Source organism: Marmota flaviventris, chromosome 1 (assembly GCF_047511675.1).
Source record: "Marmota flaviventris isolate mMarFla1 chromosome 1, mMarFla1.hap1, whole genome shotgun sequence".
In the NCBI taxonomy this organism is placed as follows: domain Eukaryota; kingdom Metazoa; phylum Chordata; class Mammalia; order Rodentia; family Sciuridae; genus Marmota; species Marmota flaviventris.
Window position 1 is genome coordinate 216594664 of NC_092498.1, and position 25467 is coordinate 216620130.

Here is a 25467-nt window from a genome sequence, read left to right on the forward strand (position 1 = left end):
GGACTCATGGGACAGGTTTGATTAATAAATGTGTGAATGGTAAGCAGTGGTGTACACTTGTTGTCCCAGCTACTTGGAGACCCAAGGAAAGAGGATCATTTCAGCTCAAGAGTCCAGGGCCAGCCCAAGCATTAGAGGAGACTTTCTTCTCTTAAAAATTTCACAAATAAATGCATGGCCAGACATGGGCTATGAATGAGGCTCCAATATCTGGGATAGAGGACCCTCAGGACCCTAGTGTTCTCCACCACAGACTGGGCATAAAGGGGAGCAATCCTGGCTGGCCAGCTGGCCTTGACCCTGAGATTGCCAAGGACAGGGGACAGGACTTTGCTGTTAAAGGGGGATGTGCCCTCAGGTTACTAACCCCTGGACTTGCTGGCAACAGGGCTTGAAACCCTCAGGAAATGTATTGAGCAATCTGGGGCAGCCCCTGGGAGGGGCAAGACCACAGGGGAAGGAAGGGCTGAGTGGGGGAGAGGCCGAGTGGATAAAAGGAGCTCCCAGCGGCTCTGCTCACTCCTCCCTGTCCTCTCCCTCTCCTCTGTCACTCTGCCTCCACTCTCCCTGCACCATGGGACCTGCCTCAGGTCCCAGTCTGCTGTTGCTGCTCCTGACCAGCCTCCCCCTGGCCCTGGGGGACCCCATGTGAGTAGCTAGCACCCAGGTGGGAGCAGGCATTTGGGCTTCAGGTCCTTGTAGAATCCAGATGCACATGGTGTCTGTGGATTTCAGGTTGGTGGTAGGACATGAGAATTTGGGCTGCCTGGCTGGGGTGTTTGTGGGCTGGGTTTCCGTGGAATCCAGGCACAGGGGAATTGGAGTTTGCACATTTATGGAACTGAGTGTCTGGAGGTTTAGGATGGAGGGTCTGTGTGTCTAGCAATTGTGAGTTGGAGTAAACTGGAGGCTAACAAGTCCAAACAGTTCAGAAATCATGAGTTTCAGCATTTGGAGGCTTAGTGATTTGGTACTTTGGGTTTATGCAGGGTTGGGAGTGTGTGGATCTGGTTGTATTTAATAAGAACGTGGTGCCAGAGGCTTAAGTTTGGGTTTGGAGTATTCTAGGACTTGAGGTTTAGAGGTTGAGGGGTATATAGGTTTAGGCAATTGTGGTTTGGAAGTCTAGAGACTTAAGAGGGATGCTGGGTTTGTTTCTGAGGATCAGGGGTTGGTGGGAAACTGCAGCCCTAGATGTTCATGCTTTCAAATCAGGGTACACCTAGCTGAGGGGGTGGGAGGTCATGGTGACTGCCATCCTTCCCATGGGGATAGGGAGGGGACAGTGCCAGAGAGGAAGGCATAGCCAGGACCTGAGGCTGGCAGGTGTCCCAGGCTGTCATTGGATCCCCTTCAGGGTCTGAGGCAAAGAGCTAGGGAAGAGAGGAGCATCCAGGCACTGACCAGGCTAGGGCTGGAGTCTCCTGTCCCTGGGAATACAGCTCTGTGCGCCACTGGACAGGTACTCCATGATCACCCCCAACATCCTGCGGCTGGAGAATGAGGAAAACATAGTGCTGGAGGCCCACGAAGTTCAAGGGGATGTTCCTGTCACAGTCACGGTCCACGACTTTCCAGCCAAGAAGCAAGTGCTGTCCAGTGAGAAGACGGTGCTGAGTGGTGCCACCGGACACCTGGGCAACGTCACCATCAAGGTGGGCGCAGACTGGAACCAGCCCTGCTGACCTCCACAGCCCCTCCCACTCTTTGTGGTCTGTCCCTCTGAACCATGTCCTTGGGCGTCCTCCTTCTCAGGCCCTGCCTCTTCTGAATTTCCCCTCCTCTGATTGCCGCCCCTCCTCTGGGTGTACTCCCCCTCTAAACTCCACCATGTGAGTCTGCTGCTCCCCTATTGAGCCCCTCCCTCTCTATCCCCTCCCCTTGTGAGCCCCTACCCCCTTGAGTCTACTCCCCTACAAGCCTCCACCATCTGAGTCTCCTCCCCTCTGGGCCCCTCCCCTCTCTGAGTCTCCTCCCCTCTGGGCTCCACCCTTCTCTGAGTCTCCTCCCCCCTGATCCCCTCCCTTCTCTGAGTCTCCTCCCCTTCTGAGCCCCGCCCCTCTCCGAAACTCTCCCCTCTGAGCCCCTCCCATCTCTGAGTCTCCTCCCTTTCTGACCCCGCCCCTCTCTGAGTCTCCTCCCCTTTGGAACTTCTCCTCTGAGTCTCCTCCTGAGAGTCTCCTCTCTATTCTAAGTCCGTTCCCTAGGTTTCAGTCCCTTTTAATTTCCTCTCCTGAGTCGAAGCCACGTTCTGAGTCCCTTTCCCTTTGAGTTCCCACCCTGTCATTCTTCTGAGCCCACCCTCAGTCCACTCTCTGATCCCCCTTGGCTCCTGCTCCTGGTGCCACTGCCCTCTCCCAACCTGGACAACACAGGCAAAGTAAAATGATGGGCAGGTTCCCTGGGGAAGAGGAGCAGGTGACAGCCCCGCCAAGGGCCCCGAATCTGGACACAGGGCATGGGACCCTGGAGCAGACCCCTAACAATCCCCTGGCACATGCCTAGATCCCAGCCAGCAAGGAGTTCAGGTCGGAAAAGGGCCACAAGTTTGTGACTGTCCTGGCGAACTTCGGGGCCACGATGGTGGAGAAGGTGGTGCTGGTCAGCCTTCAGAGCGGGTACCTCTTCATCCAGACAGACAAGACCATCTACACTCCCGGCTCCACGGGTACGGGCTGGGCTGGCTGGGGAGGGCCAGGCCCCAGGGTGTGGGGCCAGGTCTCATGGGCTCCTCTGTCTCTCCCACGGCCTTCCAGTCCTCTACCGGATCTTCACTGTGGACCACAAGCTGCTGCCAGTGGGCCGGACCATCGTCGTCAGCATTGAGGTACAGAAAGCCAGGCGCCAGTTACACAGGACAGAGACCATGGACAGGGGGTCCCAGAGACAAAGAGACATGCAGAGACATCAATGAAGAGAGATGTCTGGAGATGGCAGAGGTCCAGGGGGACCCACAGGGCAGCACATGCTCCCAAACATTCTGAGACCCCAGTGAGGGTCTCTTCCTCCTCTGCCCACAGCCTTCCATGGCTCCCACCTCCCTTGGGATAAAAGTCTAGGTCCTTCCTGCAGCCCACACAGCTTTCTCCATTCTCTCCCTGCCTTCCCTCCTCCCCTCTCCCCTGCCATCCTTGCTGTGCTCAGTCCTGCCCCAGGGTCTTTGCACAGACAGTTCCTGCTTTAAAACATAAGTATATACAGACCTTTTCTTTGAAAAGCCACGGAGCTCATTTCCTTGCCTGTTTAAATTTTCTGTTCAATTGTCACCCTTGCCCCGATTTTATAGTGAGGCTTCCCTGAGCACCCCCATAGAGTTGCAAGTCCCCACTGCAGGCACCAACACACACACACACACACACACACACACACACACACACACTCAGATCCCATGTGTGGTATGATCTGTTCCTTTCTTAACCCCCTCCACCCTCCATTGAATCCAAGTTCACAGGGGAAGGGACTTTTCTCTGAGTCTCAGGGTCTCAACACCTGAACTCAGCTCAGTCCTTGGCATCTACCTGGGTGTAATAAAAACAAACCGGAAGAAGGAGGGGCGCAGGAAGGAGAGCAGAGTGAGGAAGGGGGTCTTACCCTCAGCGATTGTCATGAGGAGGGACAGAAATCATGCAAGGTGGTGGCGAGTGCAAAGGCCCAGTGACTGGGTAGAGGAACAAGGCGGTCAGCCAGGGACAGAGTCCACGCGTCTCCTCCTCTAAGTGCTGGTGCCTCCAGCTCCCATCCAACAGAGAACCTCATCCACAGAATCGCCCGCATTCCAAACCCAGAAAAGCAGGCTTTGAGGTCTGTCTCCTGAAGGTTAGCTGCTGGCAGCGGAACCCATGAACTTGCTGTTCTTATGTGTTCACAGACAAGGCTCAGTGCCGGTCTGGCATAGGAGTGGGCAGAAGATGCTAGTTGTTAGCTGCATTCAGAGAGGCACTGATCCTTATCAATGCGCTGCTTATGTGAAGGACAACCCAAGCCAGTGAGCTGGGAGCCTTTATGGTTTCCTTTTGCTGCATGTGCTCATGGAGCACAGAGAGGTTAAGTAACTTGCCCGAGGTCACACAGTTTGTAAATGGCATGGTTTGAACCTAGGCTGATGGACCCAGGTCCACATCCTTAACCCCTGCACCTGTAGATGGGGTGCAAAGAGGCTGGGGGCAGAGCCTGGCCTCAGAACAGCCACTTTGAGCCACAGCCCTTCCTGTCTGCTTACAGACCCCAGATGGCATCCCCATCAAGAGGGACACTCTGTCTTCTCAAAACCAGTTTGGCATCGTGCCCTTGTCTTGGAACATCCCAGAGCTGGTCAAGTACGTCAGGCTCTGTGGGGGTTTGGGGGTCCCCAGTCCCCTAAGGGGGAGCAGGGCTTGAGCTGGGCTGCCCTCACCCGCCTTCTCTGCAGCATGGGGCAGTGGAAGATCCGGGCCCAGTATGAGAATTCGCCGCAGCAGGTGTTCTCCGCTGAGTTCGAGGTGAAGGAGTACGGTGAGTGGGGGAGGACCTGGGGGTCCTGGAGCGCTGGGCCCTGTGCCAGCCGCGCCAACACCGGCTCTCACCCTAGTGCTGCCCAGCTTCGAGGTCCTGGTGGAGCCCGCAGAGAAATTCTACTACATCGATGACCCGAATGGCCTGGAGGTCACCATCACAGCCAGGTGAGGCCCAAGAGGTGTGACCAGGAGAGGGCTAGGTGAGGAGCCAGGTGCCAGGGCTGGGATGGGACCAGTGAACGCCAGGTTAGGTCCAGGTGAGGAGCCAGATGAGGGTTCAGGTGAGGACAGATGAGGTCCAGGTGAGGAGTCAGGTGAGGGCCAGGTGAAGGGTTCAGGTGATGCCATGTGAGATCCAGGTGAGGAGTCAGGTGAGGCCAGGTAAGGGCCAGGTGAGGCCAGATGAAAACCAGGTGAGGCCAGGAGAAGAGTTCAGGTGAGGGCCAGATGAGGCCAGGTGAGGTCCAGGTGGGGAGCCAGGTGAAGGCCAGGTGAGGTCCAGGTTAGGAGCTCGGTGAAGGCCAGGTGAGGGGGCCTGGGAAGAGGCTAGGTAAGGGCCAGGTAAGGACCCAATGAGGAGCCAGATGAGAGGCCCGGTGAAGGGCCAGGTGAGGCCAGAAGAAAGGTCCAGGTAAGGGCCAGGTGACGCCACTTGAAGGGGCCAGGTGAAGGCCAGGTGAGGTCCAGGTGAGGCCAGGTGAAGGTCAGGTGAGGGCAAGGACTGTGGGTGTTTGGCCACAGTGAGAAGTTAGGGCACCGTGGCCTTCCGAGAGTGGGCGGCTGACGCCGTGGCCCTGCAGGTTCCTGTATGGGAAGAACGTGGACGGCACCGCCTTCGTCATCTTCGGGGTCCAGGATGGCGACCAGAGGATCTCACTGCCCCAGTCCCTCCAGCGCGTTGTGGTACCTGAGAGGCCCCTGGACGCCCCTCTCTCCAGCGCCCCCTCTTAGGCAGCTCCCCAGGGCCACCCCGCTGAGCCTTGTCCCCTCCCCAGATCGAGGATGGCACCGGGGAGGCCACCCTGAGCCGCCAGGTGCTGCTGGATGGTGTGCAGCCCTCCCGCGCCGACGCCCTGGTGGGGAAGTCCTTGTACGTGTCTGTCACTGTCATCCTGCACTCAGGTGAGGCCCAGGACCACCAGGCAGTCTGGCTGAGAGGAGAGCCCCCTGGGGGAGGAGCCAGCCAGAGAGGGGAGGTCCAGGGAGAAGACAGGGGCATCTGAGAGGGAGCTCTGGTCTGAGGGAGGAGGCCCCGTATGGAGGTGGGACCCCGTCGAAGGGAGGAGGCCTGGTCCCGGGGGCGGCCAGGAGCCACCCTCATGGTCCCTGTCCTCAGGCAGCGACATGGTGGAGGCCGAGCACAGTGGGATACAGATCGTGACCTCCCCCTACCAGATCCACTTCACCAAGACGCCCAAGTACTTCAAACCAGCCATGCCCTTCGACCTCATGGTGAGCCCCGGGGCAGGGCCCTGGCCCCACTCGTGCAGCACTGAGCACACCTCAGTCACCAGATCCCCCACCCCATGTCCACAGGTGTACGTGACAAACCCTGATGGCTCTCCAGCCCGCCGTGTGCCCGTGGTGGCCCAGGACAGTGATGTGCAGTCTCTGACGCAAGACGATGGCGTGGCCAAGCTGACCATCAACACGCCCAACAACCGGCAGCCACTGACTATCACAGTGAGTCCCCCCATCCTGGGGCTCCCGCCACCAGGGAGAGGGTGCCCCAGGGCTCGGCACTTGTACAGAAGGACCCTGCCATTTGCAAGATTTGCAAGTGGGGTGCTGTCGCAGGCGTGGAGGGATCCTCCTGGGGCAGACAGGTCAGCTGTCTCGGGGGCCACAGAGGAACACCTGGCCTCCTGGCACTGAGGAGCCCAAATCCCACCCGAGTGCTCTGCGGTGTCCCTGGAGGGGTGCACTGCTGGCACGGGGTCACTGCTCTCCTGATACCTGCCCCTCACTGGCTCCCACGCAGGCGGCAGAGGGACGTGCATCCTCCAGGGCTCCTGTGCCCATCCCTCTGCCTTCTAGGCCTCGGGGGGCTGGCATGAGTCAGGCCTGTGGCTCTGTCCCCCAGATCCTGAACGAGGGCAAGCTGTTGAAGGCAGGTGGTCAGGCCCCAGCCTAGTGACCAAACACAGAATTATTCATTTGCAGTTCTGGACCTCAAAGTCCCCAAATCCAGGTGTGGCAGGTGGTTCCTCCTGAGGCTCCAGGGAGCATCTGTGTCCTGCCTCTGCCAGCGTCTAGAGCCCCACCCCCAGGCCCTGTTCCTGAGCTGTCCTCCACCTCAGAGCCAGCAGCATGTGTCCAAGAAATCACCTCTCCCCCCTCTCCCTCGGCCTCCTTCCTTTTCCTTCTTCCTCCTTCTCCAACTCTCTCCCTCCCTCCCTCTCTCTCCCTCCCTCTCTTTCCCTCCCCCTCCCTCCCTCCCTCCCTCCCTCCCTCTCTCTCTCTCTCTCTCCCCCCGTCTCTCCCTCTCACCCCACCCCACCCCCGGGTCCACCCAGATAGTCTAGGGCAACTTCTGCACAGGATTCCTAGCTTCACCCCATCTGCAAAGCCTTCCTTCCATCAGGGGTCACACACCCTGTGCCTTGAGATCAGGCTGAGGGTGTCCTTGGTCCTGGCCTCCATCCCTCTCCCCCTCCCCCAGGTGCGCACCAGCAAGCAGGGCATCCCCCAGGCGAGGCAGGCCGTCAAGACCATGCAGGCCCAACCCTACAGCACGCTGTTCAACTCCAACAACTACCTGCACCTCTCTGTGTCTCGCATGGAGCTCAAGCCAGGCGAGACCCTCAACGTCAACTTCCACCTGCGAGTGGACCCTGGCCAGGATGCCAAGATCCGCTACTACACCTACCTGGTCCGTGGCCCTGGGCCCCCACGCCCTGCTCACGGCTTCTCCAGCACCCAGCATCCCTCCCCAAGCCCAGATCTCCTCCTCTCCCGCCCTGACCTCTGTCCTTCTGTCCCCCAGATCCTGAACAAGGGCAAGCTGTTGAAGGCAGGTCGCCAGGCCCGAGAGCCCGGCCAGGACCTGGTGGTGCTGCCCCTGACCATCACTGCGGATTTCATCCCTTCCTTCCGCCTGGTGGCCTATTACACGCTGATGGGTGCCAGCGGCAAGAGGGAGGTGGTGGCGGACTCTGTGTGGGTGGACGTCAAGGACTCGTGCGTGGGCACGGTGAGCATCCCCGTGGCTCCCCCACCCTCCGCCTTTCCTCCTCTGGGTCCGGCCTGGACTTCCCCATCCTCGGTGCCCTCCCAGGGCTCACTGCTCCTTCCTGCTTCTCCCACCTCCCTGCAGCTGGTGGTCAAAGGTGGTGGGAAGGACGACCGGCATCCTTTACCTGGGCAGCAGATGACCCTCAAGATAGAGGGTGACCGTGGGGCCCGAGTGGGGCTGGTGGCTGTCGACAAGGGCGTGTTTGTGCTCAACAAGAAGAACAAGCTGACTCAGAGTAAGGTGGGCGGCTGTGGCTGAGGCTGGACCCAAGACCACGGAGGCACAGGGATGGCGTGGGGTGGAGCAGGACCGGGATCAGAGAGCGTGAAGGACGGGGCGGGGGTGGTGGAACAGACGTCAGAGTGGACACACAGGGTGGGGTGGTGAGATGGAAAAGCAGTCCAGCTTGGGGAAGGTCATGGTCAAGGTCCAGCTTGGGGAAGGTCATGGTCAAGGTCTAGCTTGGGAAAGGTCATGGTCAAGGTCCAGCTTAAGGATGGTCACAGTAAGATCCAGTTTGGGCACGGCCCTGTGTACTCTGGGGCCATCTGATGTGGAAGCCTGGGGCATGGGGTGAGGCTAGAGAGTGAGGAAGGAGTGAGCTGGTCAGGGCTTGGAATGAAGGTGTAAATGCAAGTGGGGTTGGAGGTGAAGGGGTCGGGTGAGGAGTGGGGCTAGGCATAGGTGGGGATGGAGCTGTGGGTGGGCTGGAGTGGGGTGGGGTGGGTGGGAAGGGCTGCGTGGACTGTGGGGAGCTGGAACAGGCGATGCTGTCCTGCCTGTCCCTACCTGGCCACCCACCCCCTGCAGATCTGGGACGTGGTGGAGAAGGCAGACATTGGCTGCACCCCGGGCAGTGGGCAGGACTATGCTGGAGTCTTCATGGACGCAGGGCTGGCCTTTAAGACCAACAAAGACCTGCAGACAGCCCAGAGGACAGGTAGGGGCAGCGAGGGGCTCTGGAATGGGGCACCTGGTTCAAGTCCCGCCTCCACCAGCCCCGCCAGCAGGCTTCTCCCTGAGCCTCAGTTTCTTCATCTGTCCAATGGAAACAGCCACACGCCAACTTGAGGCTGTTGTGAGGGGTGATCCCAGGGCGCACAGTAGGTGCTTTACCCAACCTGTTCTTGGTCCACCTGCCCCTCAGAATTGGAGTGCTCCAAACCTGCTGCCCGCCGGCGTCGCTCCGTGCAGCTCATGGAAAAGAGGATGGACAAAGGTGGGCCCTCTGCCTGCCCTTCCCCACCACCCGCCCGGGGCCTGGCCATCTGGGCCCCAAGGTGACCTCCCAGGAGCCAAAGAGGGAGGAGGGGAGGGCTGGCCCCGGGCACTTCTTCCTGGTCTGCCCTGGGCTCTCCTGGGTGGGGGCACCTGGCCAGGGCTCTGCCTGAGCAGGTCTGTGCTCCCACAGCGGGTCAGTACAAGACCAAGGAGCTGCGCAGGTGCTGCGAGGACGGGATGCGGGAGAACCCCATGGGCTTCCCCTGCCAGCGCAGGGCCCGCTTCATCTCCCTGGGCGCCTCCTGCGTGCAGGCCTTCCTGGACTGCTGCAGCTACATCACCCAGCTGCGGCAGCAGCACCGCCGCCGCGAGGGCCTCCTGGGCCTGGCCAGGAGTGAGTCCCTGGGACAGGAGCAGGCCTGCCTGAGGGAGGGGGAGGGCCTTCTGGGGGAGGGGGAGGTCCATTCTGAAGGGGGAGGGGATGGTCCTGTCTGAGGGAGGGGGAGGTCCTGTCTGAAGGGGGAGGGGGAAGTCCTGTCTGAGGGGGAGGGGGAGGTCTCCAAGGAGGGAGATACACATCCCCATGAGGTGCAAAAGCTCCTATTCTGGAGTCTGAAAAGGACCAATTCCTCACCTAAGGGCAGAGGGGTCCCTTGTGAGGGGAGAGGAAGGAGGCCCTTCCATGAGGGCTCAGGCTCTCAGGTGTGAGGGAGAAGCAGCACCTCATCTATTGTGGAGCCACCTGGGGTGAGGGAAGAGGTTCCTGCTAGGAAGATGGTCCCAGTCCTGCGGAGTCAGTCTGAAGTCACACACTGTGCCCAGGACCTCAGTGGTAGGAGAGAAGGTCCCAGATGATGGGCTGTCCACACCGGGTGCCAGTGGGAAGGCTCAGAAGGATTGAAGTTTCCTTCACCCAGGGAAACTGGTCTGTGCTGTGACCCAAAGCCTGGCACCAAGTCAGGCCACCTGATGGATTAACAAGCAACTTTGATCCATTCATCTGACCTTCATTCAGTTTTCTTTCGGGGGAGGAGGGATTGAAGACAGGGGCACTCGACCACTTAGCCACATCCCCAGCCTTATTTTTTATTTGATTTACAGAAAGGGTCTCAATGAGTTGCTTAGCACCTTGCTTTTGCTGAGGTTGGACTCAGTCTCCCAATCCTCTGGGATTACAGGCGTGCTCCACTGCCCCTGGCATTCATTTAGTTTTTAATGAGACAAAACGTGTAGTCAGCTCTGTGTCCACAGGTTACACACATGCAAATCATTAGTTTGGGTTTAGGTTTAGGTTCATTCTTTCTTTTTTTTTTGCCCTTGGAAGGAGTAGTCCAGAATGCAGGTGGGTCCAGGCATCTATGGGATTCCACCTGCTTACTGTGATGCAGATGCAGAGCCAAACTAAGATCTGTCCATCACGTTTGAGGAAAGCCCAGCCAGGGTGGAACCTAGTCCTGTCCAGCTGTATTTACTTGCTGAGGGTCAAGCTGGTTGTTCAAGGCCACCACTTCTTCAGTGGTCCCCACAAGGTCTGGGGAGCTCTCCAAAGGGCTGGTGGCATTCAGAACTAACAGATCCTTGGATGCAGGGGCCCTGATCCTTACGGAGGTCCATGCAGATGTTTTCCTTTCTTTGAAAATCAGAGGAAGGCAAGGTTATATTTATCTTGATAGCAACACGTTTGTAAATAGAATTTTTAATTTTTTTTAATGGAGTAAGGACTCCAGAAAGGTAACTGTGCCTGGGCCCATGAAGAGCCACAGCATGCCTCTGGGTGCGTTTCCCAGCTAAGAGCCCCCACAGTGCAGAGGGAACAGTGTGGGAGGTGGGCTGCCCTAAGCCAATTCTCACCCCGTCAGGTGACATGGATGAGGACATAATTCCAGAAGAAGACATCATTTCCAGAAGCCAGTTTCCAGAGAGCTGGTTGTGGGCCATAGAAGAGTTAAAAGAACCAGAGAAAAACGGGTATGGCCAGGGTGCCCCTGCCCACCCCTGCCACCCCCTGCCCAGTGCCACAGCTCCCCACACTGCACCAGGGTGACCTTCCATCTGCACACACCTGCAACCTCCCATCTCTTCTAGAGCCACTGTGGAACCCACATCCCAACCTAGGAAAATCAAGAGCTGGGTCACCCCCACGTGCCCTGCCCCTCCAGCCTGTGCCCTGCCCCCCAGGCCTCGCTGTCCTCCCTGCTGGACATCTTCTAATGCCCCCACTTCTCCCAACCCAGAATCTCCACGAAGGTCCTGAACATCTTTCTGAAAGACACCATCACCACTTGGGAGATCCTGGCTGTGAGCCTGTCGGACAAGAAAGGTGAGGGAGAGTCAGGGCCCCGGGCACCTTCCTGTCCCAACAGACTCCCCGGGTGGGCTGAGCGGCCCCGCTTCCCTCTGTCCTGGCTACTGCATGGCTTCAAAGGCCAGACCCGGACACTTAGTCTCCAAAATTGGTATTAAAAAAAATAGATTTCATTTTTTAGTGGGAATTTTAAGTTCACAGAAAAACTCAGCAGAAAGAAAAGGAATTTCCCTACTCCCCCGCCCCCCGCTGGCCCCACAGCGCTCTCAGCCCCTCCCACTAGACCCCCCTTGGAGGAGGCCCGTTGGTTCCCCCATGAGCCTGCGCTGATGCACTGGTACAGGGTCCAGAGTTGACAGTGGGGTCTCTTGGTGCTGAGAGCTCTGTGGGTTTGGACCAACGTAAAACAATGTGAACCGGAGTTTTGGGCAGCCCCTAAATGCCTAAGGACGCCCCCCCGCCCTTGCACTCCACTGCCAGCCCTGCGGTAGCCATCGGCGCCTGGCCGGGGCTGGCCTGTGCCACAGCCAGTGTCGAGGGGCAATACCAACATGGGAGTGGGCAGGACGCCTAGGAAGCCAAGGAGCAAGCAGGAGGATAAGGGACTGTGACAGCGGAGGTCAGGGCAACCCTGGGGGCCTGTCCTCTGTATCTGTCCCCAGTGCTGACAGCTTAGCTCTGCTCAAATGTGGACAGCTCACAGCAGGGCTCGCAGGTAGGGAGTGAGCCATCGTCCTCAGCATGACACCCAGGGCCAGCCAAGAAGCTGCGTCACCGCGACAAATAAAGTAATGCAGAAAAAAAATCCATGATGAAGAAAATATGCGAATTTTAAGTAGAGACCAGTGCTGGGCTGAGCCCCTGTCAAAGTCTGCAGCGAGTAGAAGGACGCCGGCCCTAAAATATACTTTGTGAATATTTTAAGGGTAAATTTTTCCCAGAACATTTCAGTGTTGGAAAAAGATCACTACATCAAAAATCAGGTATATTAAACTCACAATATTAAGTGCAAATGTGTTATTTATGCCTACATCAAACTTACTATATTATGATTTTATTGTGTTAAAATTTATAATATATAGTTACAATTAATTAGTCATATTGTTAAAACATGTTATTATGAACATTATATAATATAAAATGTAACACAATGTTAAATAATATAAATATTATTATTAATTATGTAATTACAATTTATCATAATATAGTTATTTAACCAAATATATCCAAAATAGTATCATTAGAACATTTGAAAAAAATTGCAAAACCACTATTATACAAATAGTTACAATAATCTTTTTAATTTGTTTAATAATTTAATAATATATCAAAAATGACTAGTGCTATAGTTTACTTTTATTTGCACTAGTCGTTACAATCTATTGTGCATTTAACTTGAGCAGCTCAGAACTAGATTTTCACTGGGAATATTTCGATCTGTATTTGGGTTTCATGATGTTCACAGTTGAATAGGCAAATTTTCAAGCCCAAGTTGTTGCAAACATACTTAAACATTTCCCAGGCACTGAATCTAGCATTGCTTTTTTTGTGAATTGAGATTTAACTCACTCATAAAAATCCCCCTTATAAACTGTGCAGCTTATAAGCTTTTCTATATTCACAACATCTATCCTCAACTGTTAGCTTTCTAGTTTAAATCTGGTTGAGATGGAATAAGTGTAAATAAAAGTTAATTAAATGAAAGTAAAAAACAGCCCCACTCCAGCCAGCCACATCCGCAGCTCTGGGTGATCCCAGGAGGCTTTAGGGTACCTGGTTGGAGGAGCAGATATATTTTGGAGACCCGCCAGTTAGTTAGGCTGGCTGTCTTCCTACACATGCATCTAAAAGCCAAACTGCAAAGAGAAAGGAAATCATCAAATGATAAGGCCACTTCCTGCCCCTCCACCATCTAGAACCCATGCCTTGACCAGTGTTTACTCTGTGGGCTTCTGCAGAGTCAGGTGCAGCTTGGGCCAGCTCCCCTGGTTGAGGGTGAGAGCCAGGACTATGGAAGAGGCAGCAACTTGAGTTCAAGCTACAGTTCCCTATGGGTTGGCCCACCCTGCCCTTCCCGTGCCCTTGACATTGGTGCTGTCTCTGTGCGGACAGGGATCTGCGTGGCAGACCCCTACGAGGTCACGGTGATGCAAGACTTCTTTATCGACCTGCGGTTGCCCTACTCTGTGGTGCGCAATGAGCAGGTGGAGATCCGAGCTGTCCTCTTCAACTACCGCGAGAAGGAGAGTCTCAAGGTGCGCCCTGGGGAGGGGGAAAAGGCCTGGGGGTGTGATGGGGGACGCCCTGTTGCGCACCTGCGCTGACGCCTCCTTCCCTGGCAGGTGAGGGTGGAACTGATCCACAACCCAGCGTTCTGCAGCCTGGCCACCGCCAAGAAGCGCTACTACCAGACTATAATGATCCCGCCCAAGTCCTCGGTGCCAGTGCCCTATGTCATTGTGCCCTTGACCATAGGGCTGCAGGAGGTGGAGGTCAAGGCTGCTGTGTACAACCACTTCATCAGCGACGGTGTCAAGAAGACCCTGAAGGTCGTGGTGAGTCCTTTGTGCATCCGCTGTCCCTTGTCCTTCAGGGAAGGTGCCTGTGCTCCATATTGCTGACCCCCGGTGGGTGACTCAGGCTCTGAGACCCTAAGAATCATCACAAGCCAGGCTTAGTGGCTGCTCCCGTGATCTCAGCGACTCAGGAGGCTGAGGCAGGAGGAACCCAAGTTCAAGTCCAGCCTCAGCGGAAAAATGAGCCCGAGATGTGTCTCAGTGGTTAAGTGTGCCTAGGTTTAATTCTCAGTATCAAGAAAAAAAAAAAAAAAGGAAGGAAGGAAGAAATGAATCCAAATAAATGACCAAACAAAGGGACAGTAAATTAAATATGAAAATCTTAAGCAGATAAGATCCCACAGGCTCAAGCCGAGGCACATGAGAGGTTTAGGCAGAAGGAAAAACGAGTGCCCTGTGTACATGTTTGTATTTTCCCTCTAATGGTTAATTTTTCCAAAATGTTAAAGAAGTTGGGAAAACAATTAAAACATTGAAAAGCTGCTGCATTCAAGTAGACAAAGTAATTTTACATGGAAATGGATTTCGGCCCAAGCCAGACTCAAGTATCATTCATATTTTCAAGCTTTTATGGAAGCAAACTTATATTTTTACCAATTGTTTTAAGGGTCTACAATAAAATCATCTTTTAAAAGTACATAAACTCATAGTGAGGGTCCCATGTTCCTTCTGCCCCACACTGGATGGCTGTGAGTGGGCAGAAGCGCCAGGCCTGGCGGGGGCCTGCCTGTGCAGCTCCTGAGAGCAAAGCCCACCAGTCTCCCCAGTTCCATGTGCCCTGATGTTGGCGGCCTGAAATGGATCATGGCAGCACAATCACAGCCTACCAATAGGGGCTTTGCCTTCCTTGGACATGTGTCAGCAGCTCCCTGGGGAAAACTCAATCTCCAGACAAAATCTGGCTTTTATTACCAGTGAGGGGAGACGGGGTCCTGGGAAAGAAACTGCTGTCCACATGGAAGCCTTTTGTGTACACACAGATGGGGGCCTGGGTTGGACTTTTAGTACTAGCTAAAATAGCCCCTGTTTCATGAGCCCTCGCTATGTTTCAGGCCCTGTGCTGCTTACTTTGTGCATATTCTTTTATTTAAGAGATGCGTGGATGGCAATGGGTTAAACACCCAGACTCTGGAGCCAGGTGACCAGATTTAAACCTCAGCCCTGTCCTACTAGCTGTGTGACCTTGAGCCAGTCATTTCACCCCTCTGGCATCCCAGTTTCCTCATTGTAAATAGGAGTCATCTAGCCCCAGCAGGAATCATGAGGACCAGCGAGGTCAGGATCCGGCTTCATGGGAAGCTGCTGTAGGATAAACATGCTATTCCTTGCTGCTGAACAGAGGGACTTCACAGCTAAGCTTAGGCAGGGTTTTGTAGTTGTTTTGTTGTTGTTGTTGTTTTGTTTGTTTGTTTTCTTTTTCATTGAAGTATAAGGATGGAGCCCAGGGCTTGGTGCCTGCCAGGCAAGCTCTCCATCACTGAGCTGCACCCCAGCCCTACAGCACTTTTCGATCTAGTTGAGGCTTCACATTCTAAAATGATTCTCTTGTGATATTACCTTAGTGAATAAAAGTTGCCCAAATGAACATCTAAAAAACATTTTTGAGAAATCCTCTCTTGTGTTGCAACTAATTCTAGGGATGCTTAGCCAAAGCACCTCCCTCCTCCACTCCCTCTGTGTCCTCAAACTTCTGGTCTCAAGGAATCCTCCCACCTCAGCCTCCTGAGTAGTTGGGCCTATAGACACACCACTGTGCCCAACCATGACTACCTTAAGTATCTCTACTTAAGTCTAAAAGGTTTTAAGTTAAAGAGAACATGAGTGATGATAGCTGTGCTAGTCAGCTTTCTGTCACTATAATGGAATACCTGTGGTAACTAACTTTTGAAGAGAAGAGGTTGATTTTGACTCAGGATGTTGGAGCTTCCAGTCCATGATCAGGCAGATCCAGTGCTTTCAGGCCTCGGTGGGGGTGGGGTGGCTCATTGCTGTGGAGTGTGCAGTGAGGCAGAATCCTTCACCTCCTGGCCAGGAAGCAAACAGAGCAAGGAGCGTCTGCAATCCCATTATCCCCTTCATGGGCACACCTCAGACCTAAAGGAATTAGAGTCAACAAACCGTGGCCATTCGCACACTGGACCCAGAACACCTTGGGCAAGGTTAGCCATCAGCCAGAGACCTCACCTCTTACAGGCTGCATCTCCTCCCAATAGCACCACCCTGAGACTCAGCCTGCATTGCACAGGGCTTTAGGGGACATTCAGTATCCAAACCATAGTGAAAGCAGCACCCACCCCATTGGATTGTGAGGATCCAGTGAGCTAGCCCAAGTAGTTTCTCAGCACATGTGAAGATTTCACACTTTTTCGTCATTGATGTAGAATTGTCTGATGAATTTGCACAAGATCTGTGTAAGGTATGACCCTCTGCTAGAGTCATCCTCATGACAGTGGCTGGCTGACCATCTGTGTGTCTGTCCTTTTCTTCACTGGACTTCCTCCCCCTCCCAACACCGCATAGCCTGAAGGAATTAGAGTCAACAAAACCGTGGCCATTCGCACACTGGACCCAGAACACCTTGGGCAAGGTGAGCCATCAGCCGGAGAGGGTGTGGGGCTACAGCCTGGGCATGGTGGTGCCGGGCAGGGGAGAGAGGGATTGGTGCCATCACATCTCTCCCCTGTAGCTGGCGTGCAGAGAGAGGAGGTGCCAGCCGCAGACCTCAGTGACCAAGTCCCAGACACTGATTCGGAGACCAGGATCCTCCTGCAAGGTGAGCCATTCCCAACCCTCTGGGAACCAGGAAGGTGTCTGGGCGCCTGGCTCTGTTGGCCACACACCTGCCTCCACTTCAGCAGGGGCAGCGCCCTTTGGATCTGTTTTAGAGGAGCCCTCTGGCACTACTGACTTCACAGAGAGCTTTTGCTGCTAAGTACATTTGGAGGAGAGCGGAGATTCTGCCAATAATTGCCTGGGATGGAAGACCAGGGCGAGGAAGGGCAGGAAGGGGCCTCCCAACCTGGGAGCTGAAGGGCTGGGGGCCAGGAGCCTTGGCTCCCTCATCTGTGATGGGGACTGAAAGAGCAGATTGGCCTGCAGGGTTCTTGTGACTATTAAAGGGGATGCTGTGCGCTCTTCTCTTAGAACTGAGCCTGGCAAAGGGCATGACGCACCATACAAGCATTCATGCCTAGAATACTTTACTGTGGGTGAAAGGAGAGATCTGGGAACCAGGGTCCCCCTGTGAAGTAGGAGCTCCCCTGAGTCCCATGAAGAAGCCCTGTCCAGCCCCTCAGCCACGGAGCCTCCTCACTCCTGTCACGCCCTCCTACCCCTCCCTATCCTGAGCCCTTGGCCCTGTCTGGTGGGAGGCTGGGAACGCTGGGGCAGCCTGGACCTCCCACAGCCGCTGCACAGTGGGCCCCTGTACTAGATCCCCCCAATCAACTGCTGCAGGGACCCCAGTGGCCGAGATGGCAGAGGACGCCGTGGACGCGGAGCGGCTGAAGCACCTCATCGTGACCCCCTCTGGCTGCGGGGAACAGAACATGATCGGCATGACGCCCACGGTCATCGCCGTGCACTACCTGGACCAGACGGAACAGTGGGAGAAATTCGGCCTAGAGAAGCGGCAGAATGCCTTGGAGCTCATTAAGAAGGGTGGGCCCTCCCCTCCTGACCCCGCCCCTCCCCTCCTGACCCCGCCCCTCCCCTGAGACCCCGCCCTCCCTGCAATGGCTCTCCCTAGAGCCCCTCCCCTCCTCTCCCAGATCCCCCAACCCTTCAGAGCCCTTGGCACCAGCATCCTGCTCCACCTGCGCCCTTCCCCTGAATGCCTGTCCCAGCCCAGAGGGCACCCTGCCCTTTCTGAGTCCTTCTCCAGTGAGTCCCCACTTCCACCAGACCCCCTCAGCTCCCTGGACACACCCGTCTCTTATTCTCTTACTCCCTCAGAACCCCATCCTCCTCTCAGCTCCTTTCTCTCTCCGACATCCCCCTTCCCCACCCTGAGTCCTCCTGCACTTGAGGAACTCTTTCCACACCCCGAATAACATCCTCGCCCCACCCTTCATTGGGGTACCCAAAAGGGCTGCGTTCCTCTGGTGACCACTCTCTTCCCTCAGGGTACACCCAGCAGTTGGCCTTCAAACAGCCCAGCTCCGCCTATGCCGCCTTCACAAACCGGGCGCCCAGCACCTGGTGAGTCAGGGTGGTCAGCTTGGCCAGCCTCCGCCCGGCACCTGGCAGAGTAGGGCCTGGGTTTCAGCCAGGGGTGGTCTAGGCCAGCAGGACAGAAACAGCCCTGTGCGGCGCTTCCAGGGCGCTTCCATGCAGCCTTTAGTCAACCCATCTGCTGGCAAGTGACCTGTGGAGGTAGAGCTTCATTAAACACTGACTTCCTGAAACTCTGGAGTCCTGGGGGTAACCCAGCAACCGAGCCAGGCCCCGCCCCTCTCTTCTCATTGGGTAACTGGGATGGCAGGCTGCAAGCCCAGAGCGGATTGGTTCACTCTGTTTCCGCCCCCAGGCTGACAGCTTACGTGGTGAAGGTCTTCTCTCTGGCTGTCAACCTCATTGCCATCGACTCCCAGGTCCTCTGTGGAGCTGTTAAATGGCTGATCTTGGAGAAGCAGAAGCCCGATGGACTCTTCCAGGAGGATGGGCCCGTGATACACCAAGAAATGATTGTAAGCGATTGGGATTCACGGCAAGAGTGGGGGAGAGAGGCACCTGGAAGTAACGGGAGGCTCATTCCCATCAGGACCCAATTCACTTTGTGCAAGTGGAAATGAGGGACAGGGGAAAATAATTGTGACTCCTATGTTGCAAAAGCCAGATCTTCAAAATGAAAGTGCATGACATCTTGTTGAGAAATAAATAAGAATTTGATTAAAGCAAAGGCAGAGGGCCTACTGGAGAGCCTGGGCATCTCCTCTGACGTCCTCTCTAATCCATCTCCACTGCTGCCCATTCTGCTACCTGGATGATGCTCAAAACTGGCCCCTTCCTCCCATCCCCAGCCTAGGAGCTGGTCCACATATCTCCCTCCTTCACCCTGAGACCTTGGAAATGCTGCTCCTGGTCATTGCCCTGCGGGCTTCACTCTTGTTAGCTCTCAGGTGTTCACCACCGATGCTTTTCAAATCTGATTGAATTCTTCCGTAGAAAGTCCTGAGGCTCCCCCTGTGTTTTTTTTTTTTTTAGTTGTAGTTGGACACAATATCTTTATTTTATTTATTTGTTTTTATGTGATGCTTAGGATCAGTCCAGTGCCTGGCACGTGCTAGGTGAGCACTCTACCGCTGAGCCCCAGCCCCAGCCCCAGCCCTTCCCCTGACTCTTAAATTCCACAGGGGAGTGGTTCTCAAAGTGTGATATTCAGACCCGCAAGAGCATCACCCACAAAGTTGTTGGAAATGAACATTCTGGGATAGCATCCCACACCTGTTGAACCAGAAATTCTAGGGATGGGGCCCTGGAATAATAGTTCTAATAATCCCATCTCCCCAGGTGATGCTGAGGTATGCCCAAGATAGAGAATCAATGCCCTAGTCTGACCTCCAGGCTCCCAGCCTCACAGCCTGCCCTCTCCTTCTACACCCTACCCACACTGGTGGAAGACTGTTCAGTCCTGCCACAGGGGCTTTGCACAAGCTCCCACTGGTGCCCAACATGCTAACCCCTGCACTCTAAAGATCAGGGTGCCAGCTGCGCTCTCTCCACGATAGCTGTTCTGACCTCACAGGGTCACTGCCCCATAGTTCATTCACTGCTGTGTCCTATCCTGCAGAGCCTTCATAAGTCAGAAATTAATACAGGTGCTCCCCGACTTACCATGGTGCCACTTAGGATCTTACACTTCACGATGGTGGGAAACCATATCCCACACCACGTTCCATTCTTCACCTTCAGCACAGGTTGAATACAAGAAGGAGAAATTCAGCACTTGGTATAATAGCCTCGTGGGAGGGGCGTTAATGTGAGTGTCCCGAGCACAGTTCAGGCTAAGCTAGGATGTGTGGAAAGTCAGGGCACCGAATGAATTTTACACAATATTTTCCTTTTGCCATGGTTTGTTGGCATGTGAGTCCCTCGGAAGCTGAGGAACCTCTGTACCTACGGAGGAGCCTCTGGCTCCTGCCTCCTGTCCCTGTTAGACAAGAGGCTCAGGAGGCTGGAGCTGGGCCTGGATTTCATCTACCCCTGGCTCCACCCAGCAAGCATGCTGACTCTGCCTCTGCTCTGCTCCCGTTTCAGGGTGGCTACCGGAACAGCGTGGAAGGGGATGTGGCCCTCACAGCCTTTGTTCTCATCGCCCTGCAGGAGGCTAAGGACATTTGCGAGGAGCAGGTCAAGGTAAGTACCCTCCTCAGCACCACTGCCCCAGCTGGGGAATGTCCACCTGGGAGGGGAGGTGCTGCCTTGGGAGGGGTCACCAGAGCCCTGCACGTGCTACCTAGTAAATCACCCCATACTTACTCCGTGGAGGTCTTGGCCAGATCGCCACGACCCTCGGGCATCCCTGTTGTCATCTCTCAGGGTTTCAATGGTCAGCAAGTGGATACACAGCAGGCACGCAGGAAGTGAGGGCAATGGCAAGGAGAAGGAGGAAGGGGGGAGAACGGCGGGGGGGGCGGGCTCGTCCAGGCTGCCTGCTGAGTCGGACTCCTCCTCATGTCTCCTGCCTGTTCAGAGCATCTTTTCCCAACACTTGATTCAGTGACGTCACATTGGCAGCTTGACATTGACCCTGGGGGGCGGATTTACACCACCAATCAGTACAAACCAGGGCTCCCCCAGCCTTTGCAGGAGAGGGCTCCTTGATAACCTCCCAGCACACCACTGACATGGGACGCTCAGGTACATGGCAGCTGTTCAGTCACAAGGCGTTCACAGGTGGCCAGGAGGTCTGGGAAACACTGAAAGCACAGATCCAAGACAAAGGTCCCAGGACAGACAGTATCCTGAGGCCCCAGGAGTGGCGCATGCAGGATGCTGACCATGGCTGTGGTGGCGACCACCTACCAGAGTGCCCGCCCCTCTGTCCCACAGCTCCTGGGAGACAGCATCTCCAAGGCAGGAGACTTCCTGGAATCCAGATACATGAACCTGCAGAGGCCCTACACCGTGGCCATTGCTGGCTATGCCCTGGCCCAGATGGGCAAGCTAGAGGGTGTCCTCCTTGAAAAATTCCTGAACACAGCCACAGGTGAGGGGCAGCTTCAAGAAGGTGAGGGGATGCAGTGCTGTGGTTGGAGGGCTTGGCTGAGTGGCTCTAAGGCCATCGTCACTGCAGATCACACAAGAAGCCTCTCACCCGGCTCACTCAGGGAGGGGTAGGGAGCACGCAGTTGCAGAGAGGGGTCACAGCCCACCGAGCAGAGCCACCTCAGTGCCTCGCAGGCAGGAGTCTCTTTCTGAGATTTCCCGGGGCCATCCCCAGGCTGCAAGGACAGTGAGCTTGGGGGCTCAGGGTGTCCTCTTTGCAGATAAGAACCGCTGGGAGGAGCCAGGCAAGCAACTCTACAACGTGGAGGCCACGTCCTATGCCCTGTTGGCCCTGCTCCTGCTGAGGGACTTCGACAACGTGCCCCCCGTGGTGCGCTGGCTCAATGAGCAGAGATACTATGGAGGCGGCTATGGCTCCACCCAGGCAAGCGCCCCACCCCTGGGCTCCTGCACCCTACCTCCTGTAGCCTGCCACCGCTCCCAGACAGGTCTCTGAGACCCAGGCGGGAGGCCCCTCTGTCCCACCAGCAAGGGGCTGGAGAGGAGCAGAGAACCCAGGTTCTCTTGGGTACACACCCTCCTGGGGGTCCAGACTTCATTCCAGAAGCTCCAGGCTTTGAGCGGAGCCTCTGCTCTCTCTGCTGTCCATTCCGTGTCCTCGGGGCTCCAGCTCAGGAGTGAGCCCCCCTCTTCCCTTGGTGGCTCCTGGTCCACGTTGCCACTTCCACCAGGCTCCCGTTCTGAAGCGGGCTCTCCCTGACTCCAGGGCACCGTCCAGGCCCTCTCCCTCCTACACCACGTCCAGGGCCTTCTACACCACGGTTCAGTGACTGCAGGATCCAGCCGCCCAGGCTCCAGCTTGAGCCTCTTTCTTTCTGGGGGGCTCTCCATTAAAATCCCAATGTTGCTTCACAGTGTCACACTCGGATTCAGCATCCTCAGGCTCCGAGGAGGTCCTTTCTTCCATGACTGCGTTCTAGACACATTTCTGGTCCCTAAGTCCTGGTCTAAGAATGTCTCCTCTGGATAGGTCTAGAACCCATTCTCAGGGATTCTAGACCTTGCATCTTATGTGGTGTATTAGCTTTTCATTGCTGTGACAAAATGCCTGAGAAGATCAACTTAGAGGAGAAGGATTTATTTGGCTCTTGGTTTCAATCCATAGTTGCTTGGGGCTGTCACTATGGGCCCTGGTGAGGCCCACACCATGGTGGCGAGCATGGGGCAGAGTAGAGCTGCTCACCTCACTGTGGCTGGAAGGCAGACACAGGAAGGGACCAGAGGAAGGGACCAGATCACTCCCCAAGGACCCACTGCCTCCAACTAGGGGCACCCCTGCAGTTTCCACCAGCTGTCAACAGCCCGCCCAGCTGTGAGTCCCTCCAAGGGTCCATGTGCTGATGATCTCAGAGCCCTCAGGTGCTCCTCACACGCCCCATGACAACAGGCTGCATGGGGACCAATCTTCAACCCTTCACATCCAGTCATAGCACAGCTGGGCTTTCTGTTGGCTCTTAGACACGTCCGCAGGGTCTTCAAGTCCTGGTCTAAGCCTCTGCATCCAGGGGAGTTCCTGAAAATGGAACATGTCCTCAACATCTGATGAACTCCAGTCTTTATATTTTTTGGTACTGGGGATTCAACTCAGGGTGCCTAACCACTGAGCCATATCCCCAGCCCTTTCTTAGATTTTATGCAGCCACAGGGTCTCACTAGTTGCTGAGGCCAGCCTTGACTTCTGATCCTCCTGCCTCAGTCTCCCAGGTCACTGGGATAACAGGCGGATACCTCCATGTCTGGCTTCCAATCTTAATGTCACACGCTGGTGGGCTGTAGGTCTGAGCCTGTGTCAGTGAGAGGGCCGTGAGCCGTGTGTTCGGTGCCCACCACTCCGCAGTCTCACCCCTGCTCTCTGGTGCTCTCTGGGCCTAGCTTTAATGCCCTAACTCTGACCCAAGCCTCTTTCTCCCCCAGTGGGGGCTCTCAGCTCACCTTCCTTCTGTCATGGGTTCCAGGCCACCTTCATGGTGTTCCAAGCCTTGGCGCAATATCAGACAGATGTACCTGACCACAAGGACTTGAACATGGAGGTGGCCCTCCACCTGCCCAGCCGCAGCTCCCAGATCAAGCATCGCCTCCTCTGGGAATCCGGTAGCCTCCTGCGATCAGAGGAGGTAATGCCAAGCCCTCTCAGCTCTGGGCCTCCGCCCCCCACGGTTTCTGGGAAGCAGGAGGGAGGCACATGGCTATGGAAGTCCTCAGAGCCAGGGAAGGCTTGCTTCCTAACACCCTCTCTTCTCTCTCCCCTGCAGACCAAGCAAAACGAGGGTTTCAGTTTAACAGCTAAGGGCAAAGGCCAAGGCACACTGTCGGTGAGGACTGAGGCCCCACAGCTGCTGAGCCACCAACCCAGGCCCTCCACCTATCCAGGGCCGTCTACCTCCCAGTGGCCTTCCACCGCCCCATGGCCCTCCACCTGCCCAGAGCCCTTCACATGCCCTTGACCTCTGCCCCACAGTGACCCTCTCCTGCCTTCCTCAGCCATCTCAAGTCCCTTGAGACTTTCTCTCCTCCCATCTCACAGGTGGTGACAGTGTACCATGCCAAAGTCAAAGGCAAGGTCAAATGCAAGAATTTTGACCTCAGGGTCACCATAAAGCCAGCCCCTGAAACAGGTACAGGGAATGAAGGCCCTTTGCATTCCCTTTCCCAGTTTCTGTTCAAAGAGAGAGGGCGGAGGGCGTGGCTGGGCAGCTCCCTCTTCTTCCTGGCTCCTGCATCAGGACCCAGGAACGCGCTCCCCATCTCACCCCCTTCTGTGTTTCTAGCCAAAAAGCCCCAGGATGCCAAGAGCAGCATGGTCCTTGCCATCTGTACCAGGTAACAAGCTGGGTCCTTGGGCTTCCTCTTGGTCGACCTTCTGTCTTTAGCAAGATTTCCTTCTACTTATTTTTTATTGCAATTTTTCGTGGGCTGGGGTGACCCCAGGGCCTCACACATGCGAGGCCACAGCTCCACCACTGGGCTACAGGCCCAGCCAACATTATCCATGGGACCCAGGAGTTCTGAGTGTCCCGTGCATCTGGTACCATCTTACGTATCTGCCATGTGGTAGAGGCAGACGGTCAACTGCAGCAATGGGGATGTCACAATTGTTCCATGACTTTTAAATTTTCTATCAGAACCCTAAAAACTGTTGTACTCTCTGGTAAAATGAGATAGGGAGGGGGCTGGGAAAGAGCTCAGTGGGTAGAGTGCTTGCCTGGCATGCACAAGGCTCTCCCTCCTGGGTTCAATCCCCAGCACCACAAAGACAAAAAAAAAAAAAAAAAAAAAAGACAGGGAGGGTTGGGTGGAGCTTGTCAGCAGAGCCCTTGCCCCGCGCACAGGAGGCCATAGATTTCATCCCCAGCACTCCCACAAAATGGTGTAAGAAATGAAAAATATAGTAAGGCAGGGTTTTTGTTTGTTTTTATGGTTCTGTAACTTAAAACATTAGAACATTGAAAATAAAGGTGTTTTCCCTTATGATTTTTTGCTTGCTTTGGGGTACTCACGATTGGACCCGGGATGCTGTACTACTGAGCTACATCCCCAGCCCTTTTTATAAAAATGTTTATTTTGAGACAGAGTGTGGCTAAGTGGCCAAGGCTGGCCTCAGCCTTGTGGTCCTTGTGTCTCAGCCTCCAGGGAAGCTGGCTCGTGCGTTTCCCACACACCTGCGCAGCTCTCCCCTGTGAACACTGTTCTCTGGGCTGGCTTCTGCAGTAAGCTCTCCTTTCCCATCCTGCCTTGCCGGGCTCCTGTCTGAGTTCAGATCCGCTCCATTTTATCCTTAGAGCCTCCCAAGTCATGAGGTTTCTCAGGAGTCCCTTTCCCCTGGAGCGGATCCTCCAAGCCTGTCCTTCTCTGGGACACTGTCCTCCTTTTTGTCACTACCCCTCCTCACCTGGCGGCAGGGGCATCGTCCTCAGCACCTGCCACCTTCTGCAGCTAGGTGATGCTCACTTCCAGCATCATCTCTTCATTTCTCTGCTGCAAGGTCATTTTGTTGTCCAGTTCCCTCTTTTCAGGACCCACCTGGGTAAAGCGTCATGTGGGTCCATCAGGAGGACAGAGGCGCCACAGCTTCATGCTTTGCTGTCTGTGTGTTACTTGAATAAATGCATGCTCCGTGATCTTCGCGGGCAGGCTTTCAGAGGAGTCATGTGATTGGTCATTGATTTCGGAGCTCATGTTGCTTTACAGAGCACTCTGTGGGTTGATGAGCTAGCAACAAGGTCTGTACTGTAGGCAAGGATGACTACTATCCCGAGTGCTGTGGTCTGAACCATGTCATGGGATGCTAGTTCACTGAAGTAGCTGAGTCATGCAAAGTAAGGGCTGCCCATATTCCTGTCATTTTCT

At 55.3% G+C, this 25467-nt stretch overlaps 1 protein-coding gene across 1 annotated transcript in view; it reads left to right on the forward strand.

The window, feature by feature from the left end:
- The first annotated feature begins 532 nt into the window (after positions 1 to 532).
- LOC114084404 (complement C3-like) overlaps positions 533 to 25467 on the forward strand; it is a 28762-nt gene continuing 3827 nt past the window's right edge. Inside the window, exons 1-33 of the mRNA XM_071603439.1 lie at positions 533 to 648; positions 1463 to 1655; positions 2506 to 2668; positions 2757 to 2827; positions 4222 to 4316; positions 4409 to 4491; positions 4568 to 4658; positions 5294 to 5396; positions 5489 to 5615; positions 5830 to 5945; positions 6030 to 6176; positions 7156 to 7365; positions 7480 to 7686; positions 7810 to 7968; positions 8539 to 8668; positions 8876 to 8947; positions 9140 to 9343; positions 10809 to 10917; positions 11184 to 11269; positions 13367 to 13509; positions 13597 to 13809; positions 16351 to 16417; positions 16517 to 16603; positions 17287 to 17490; positions 17955 to 18030; positions 18359 to 18518; positions 20089 to 20187; positions 20884 to 21040; positions 21321 to 21484; positions 23076 to 23234; positions 23373 to 23432; positions 23645 to 23735; positions 23889 to 23940. Of these exons, the coding sequence (XP_071459540.1) occupies positions 575 to 648; positions 1463 to 1655; positions 2506 to 2668; positions 2757 to 2827; positions 4222 to 4316; positions 4409 to 4491; positions 4568 to 4658; positions 5294 to 5396; positions 5489 to 5615; positions 5830 to 5945; positions 6030 to 6176; positions 7156 to 7365; positions 7480 to 7686; positions 7810 to 7968; positions 8539 to 8668; positions 8876 to 8947; positions 9140 to 9343; positions 10809 to 10917; positions 11184 to 11269; positions 13367 to 13509; positions 13597 to 13809; positions 16351 to 16417; positions 16517 to 16603; positions 17287 to 17490; positions 17955 to 18030; positions 18359 to 18518; positions 20089 to 20187; positions 20884 to 21040; positions 21321 to 21484; positions 23076 to 23234; positions 23373 to 23432; positions 23645 to 23735; positions 23889 to 23940 (4172 nt within the window). The 5' untranslated portion in view covers positions 533 to 574. The remainder of the gene's footprint in view (positions 649 to 1462; positions 1656 to 2505; positions 2669 to 2756; positions 2828 to 4221; positions 4317 to 4408; positions 4492 to 4567; positions 4659 to 5293; positions 5397 to 5488; positions 5616 to 5829; positions 5946 to 6029; positions 6177 to 7155; positions 7366 to 7479; positions 7687 to 7809; positions 7969 to 8538; positions 8669 to 8875; positions 8948 to 9139; positions 9344 to 10808; positions 10918 to 11183; positions 11270 to 13366; positions 13510 to 13596; positions 13810 to 16350; positions 16418 to 16516; positions 16604 to 17286; positions 17491 to 17954; positions 18031 to 18358; positions 18519 to 20088; positions 20188 to 20883; positions 21041 to 21320; positions 21485 to 23075; positions 23235 to 23372; positions 23433 to 23644; positions 23736 to 23888; positions 23941 to 25467) is intronic.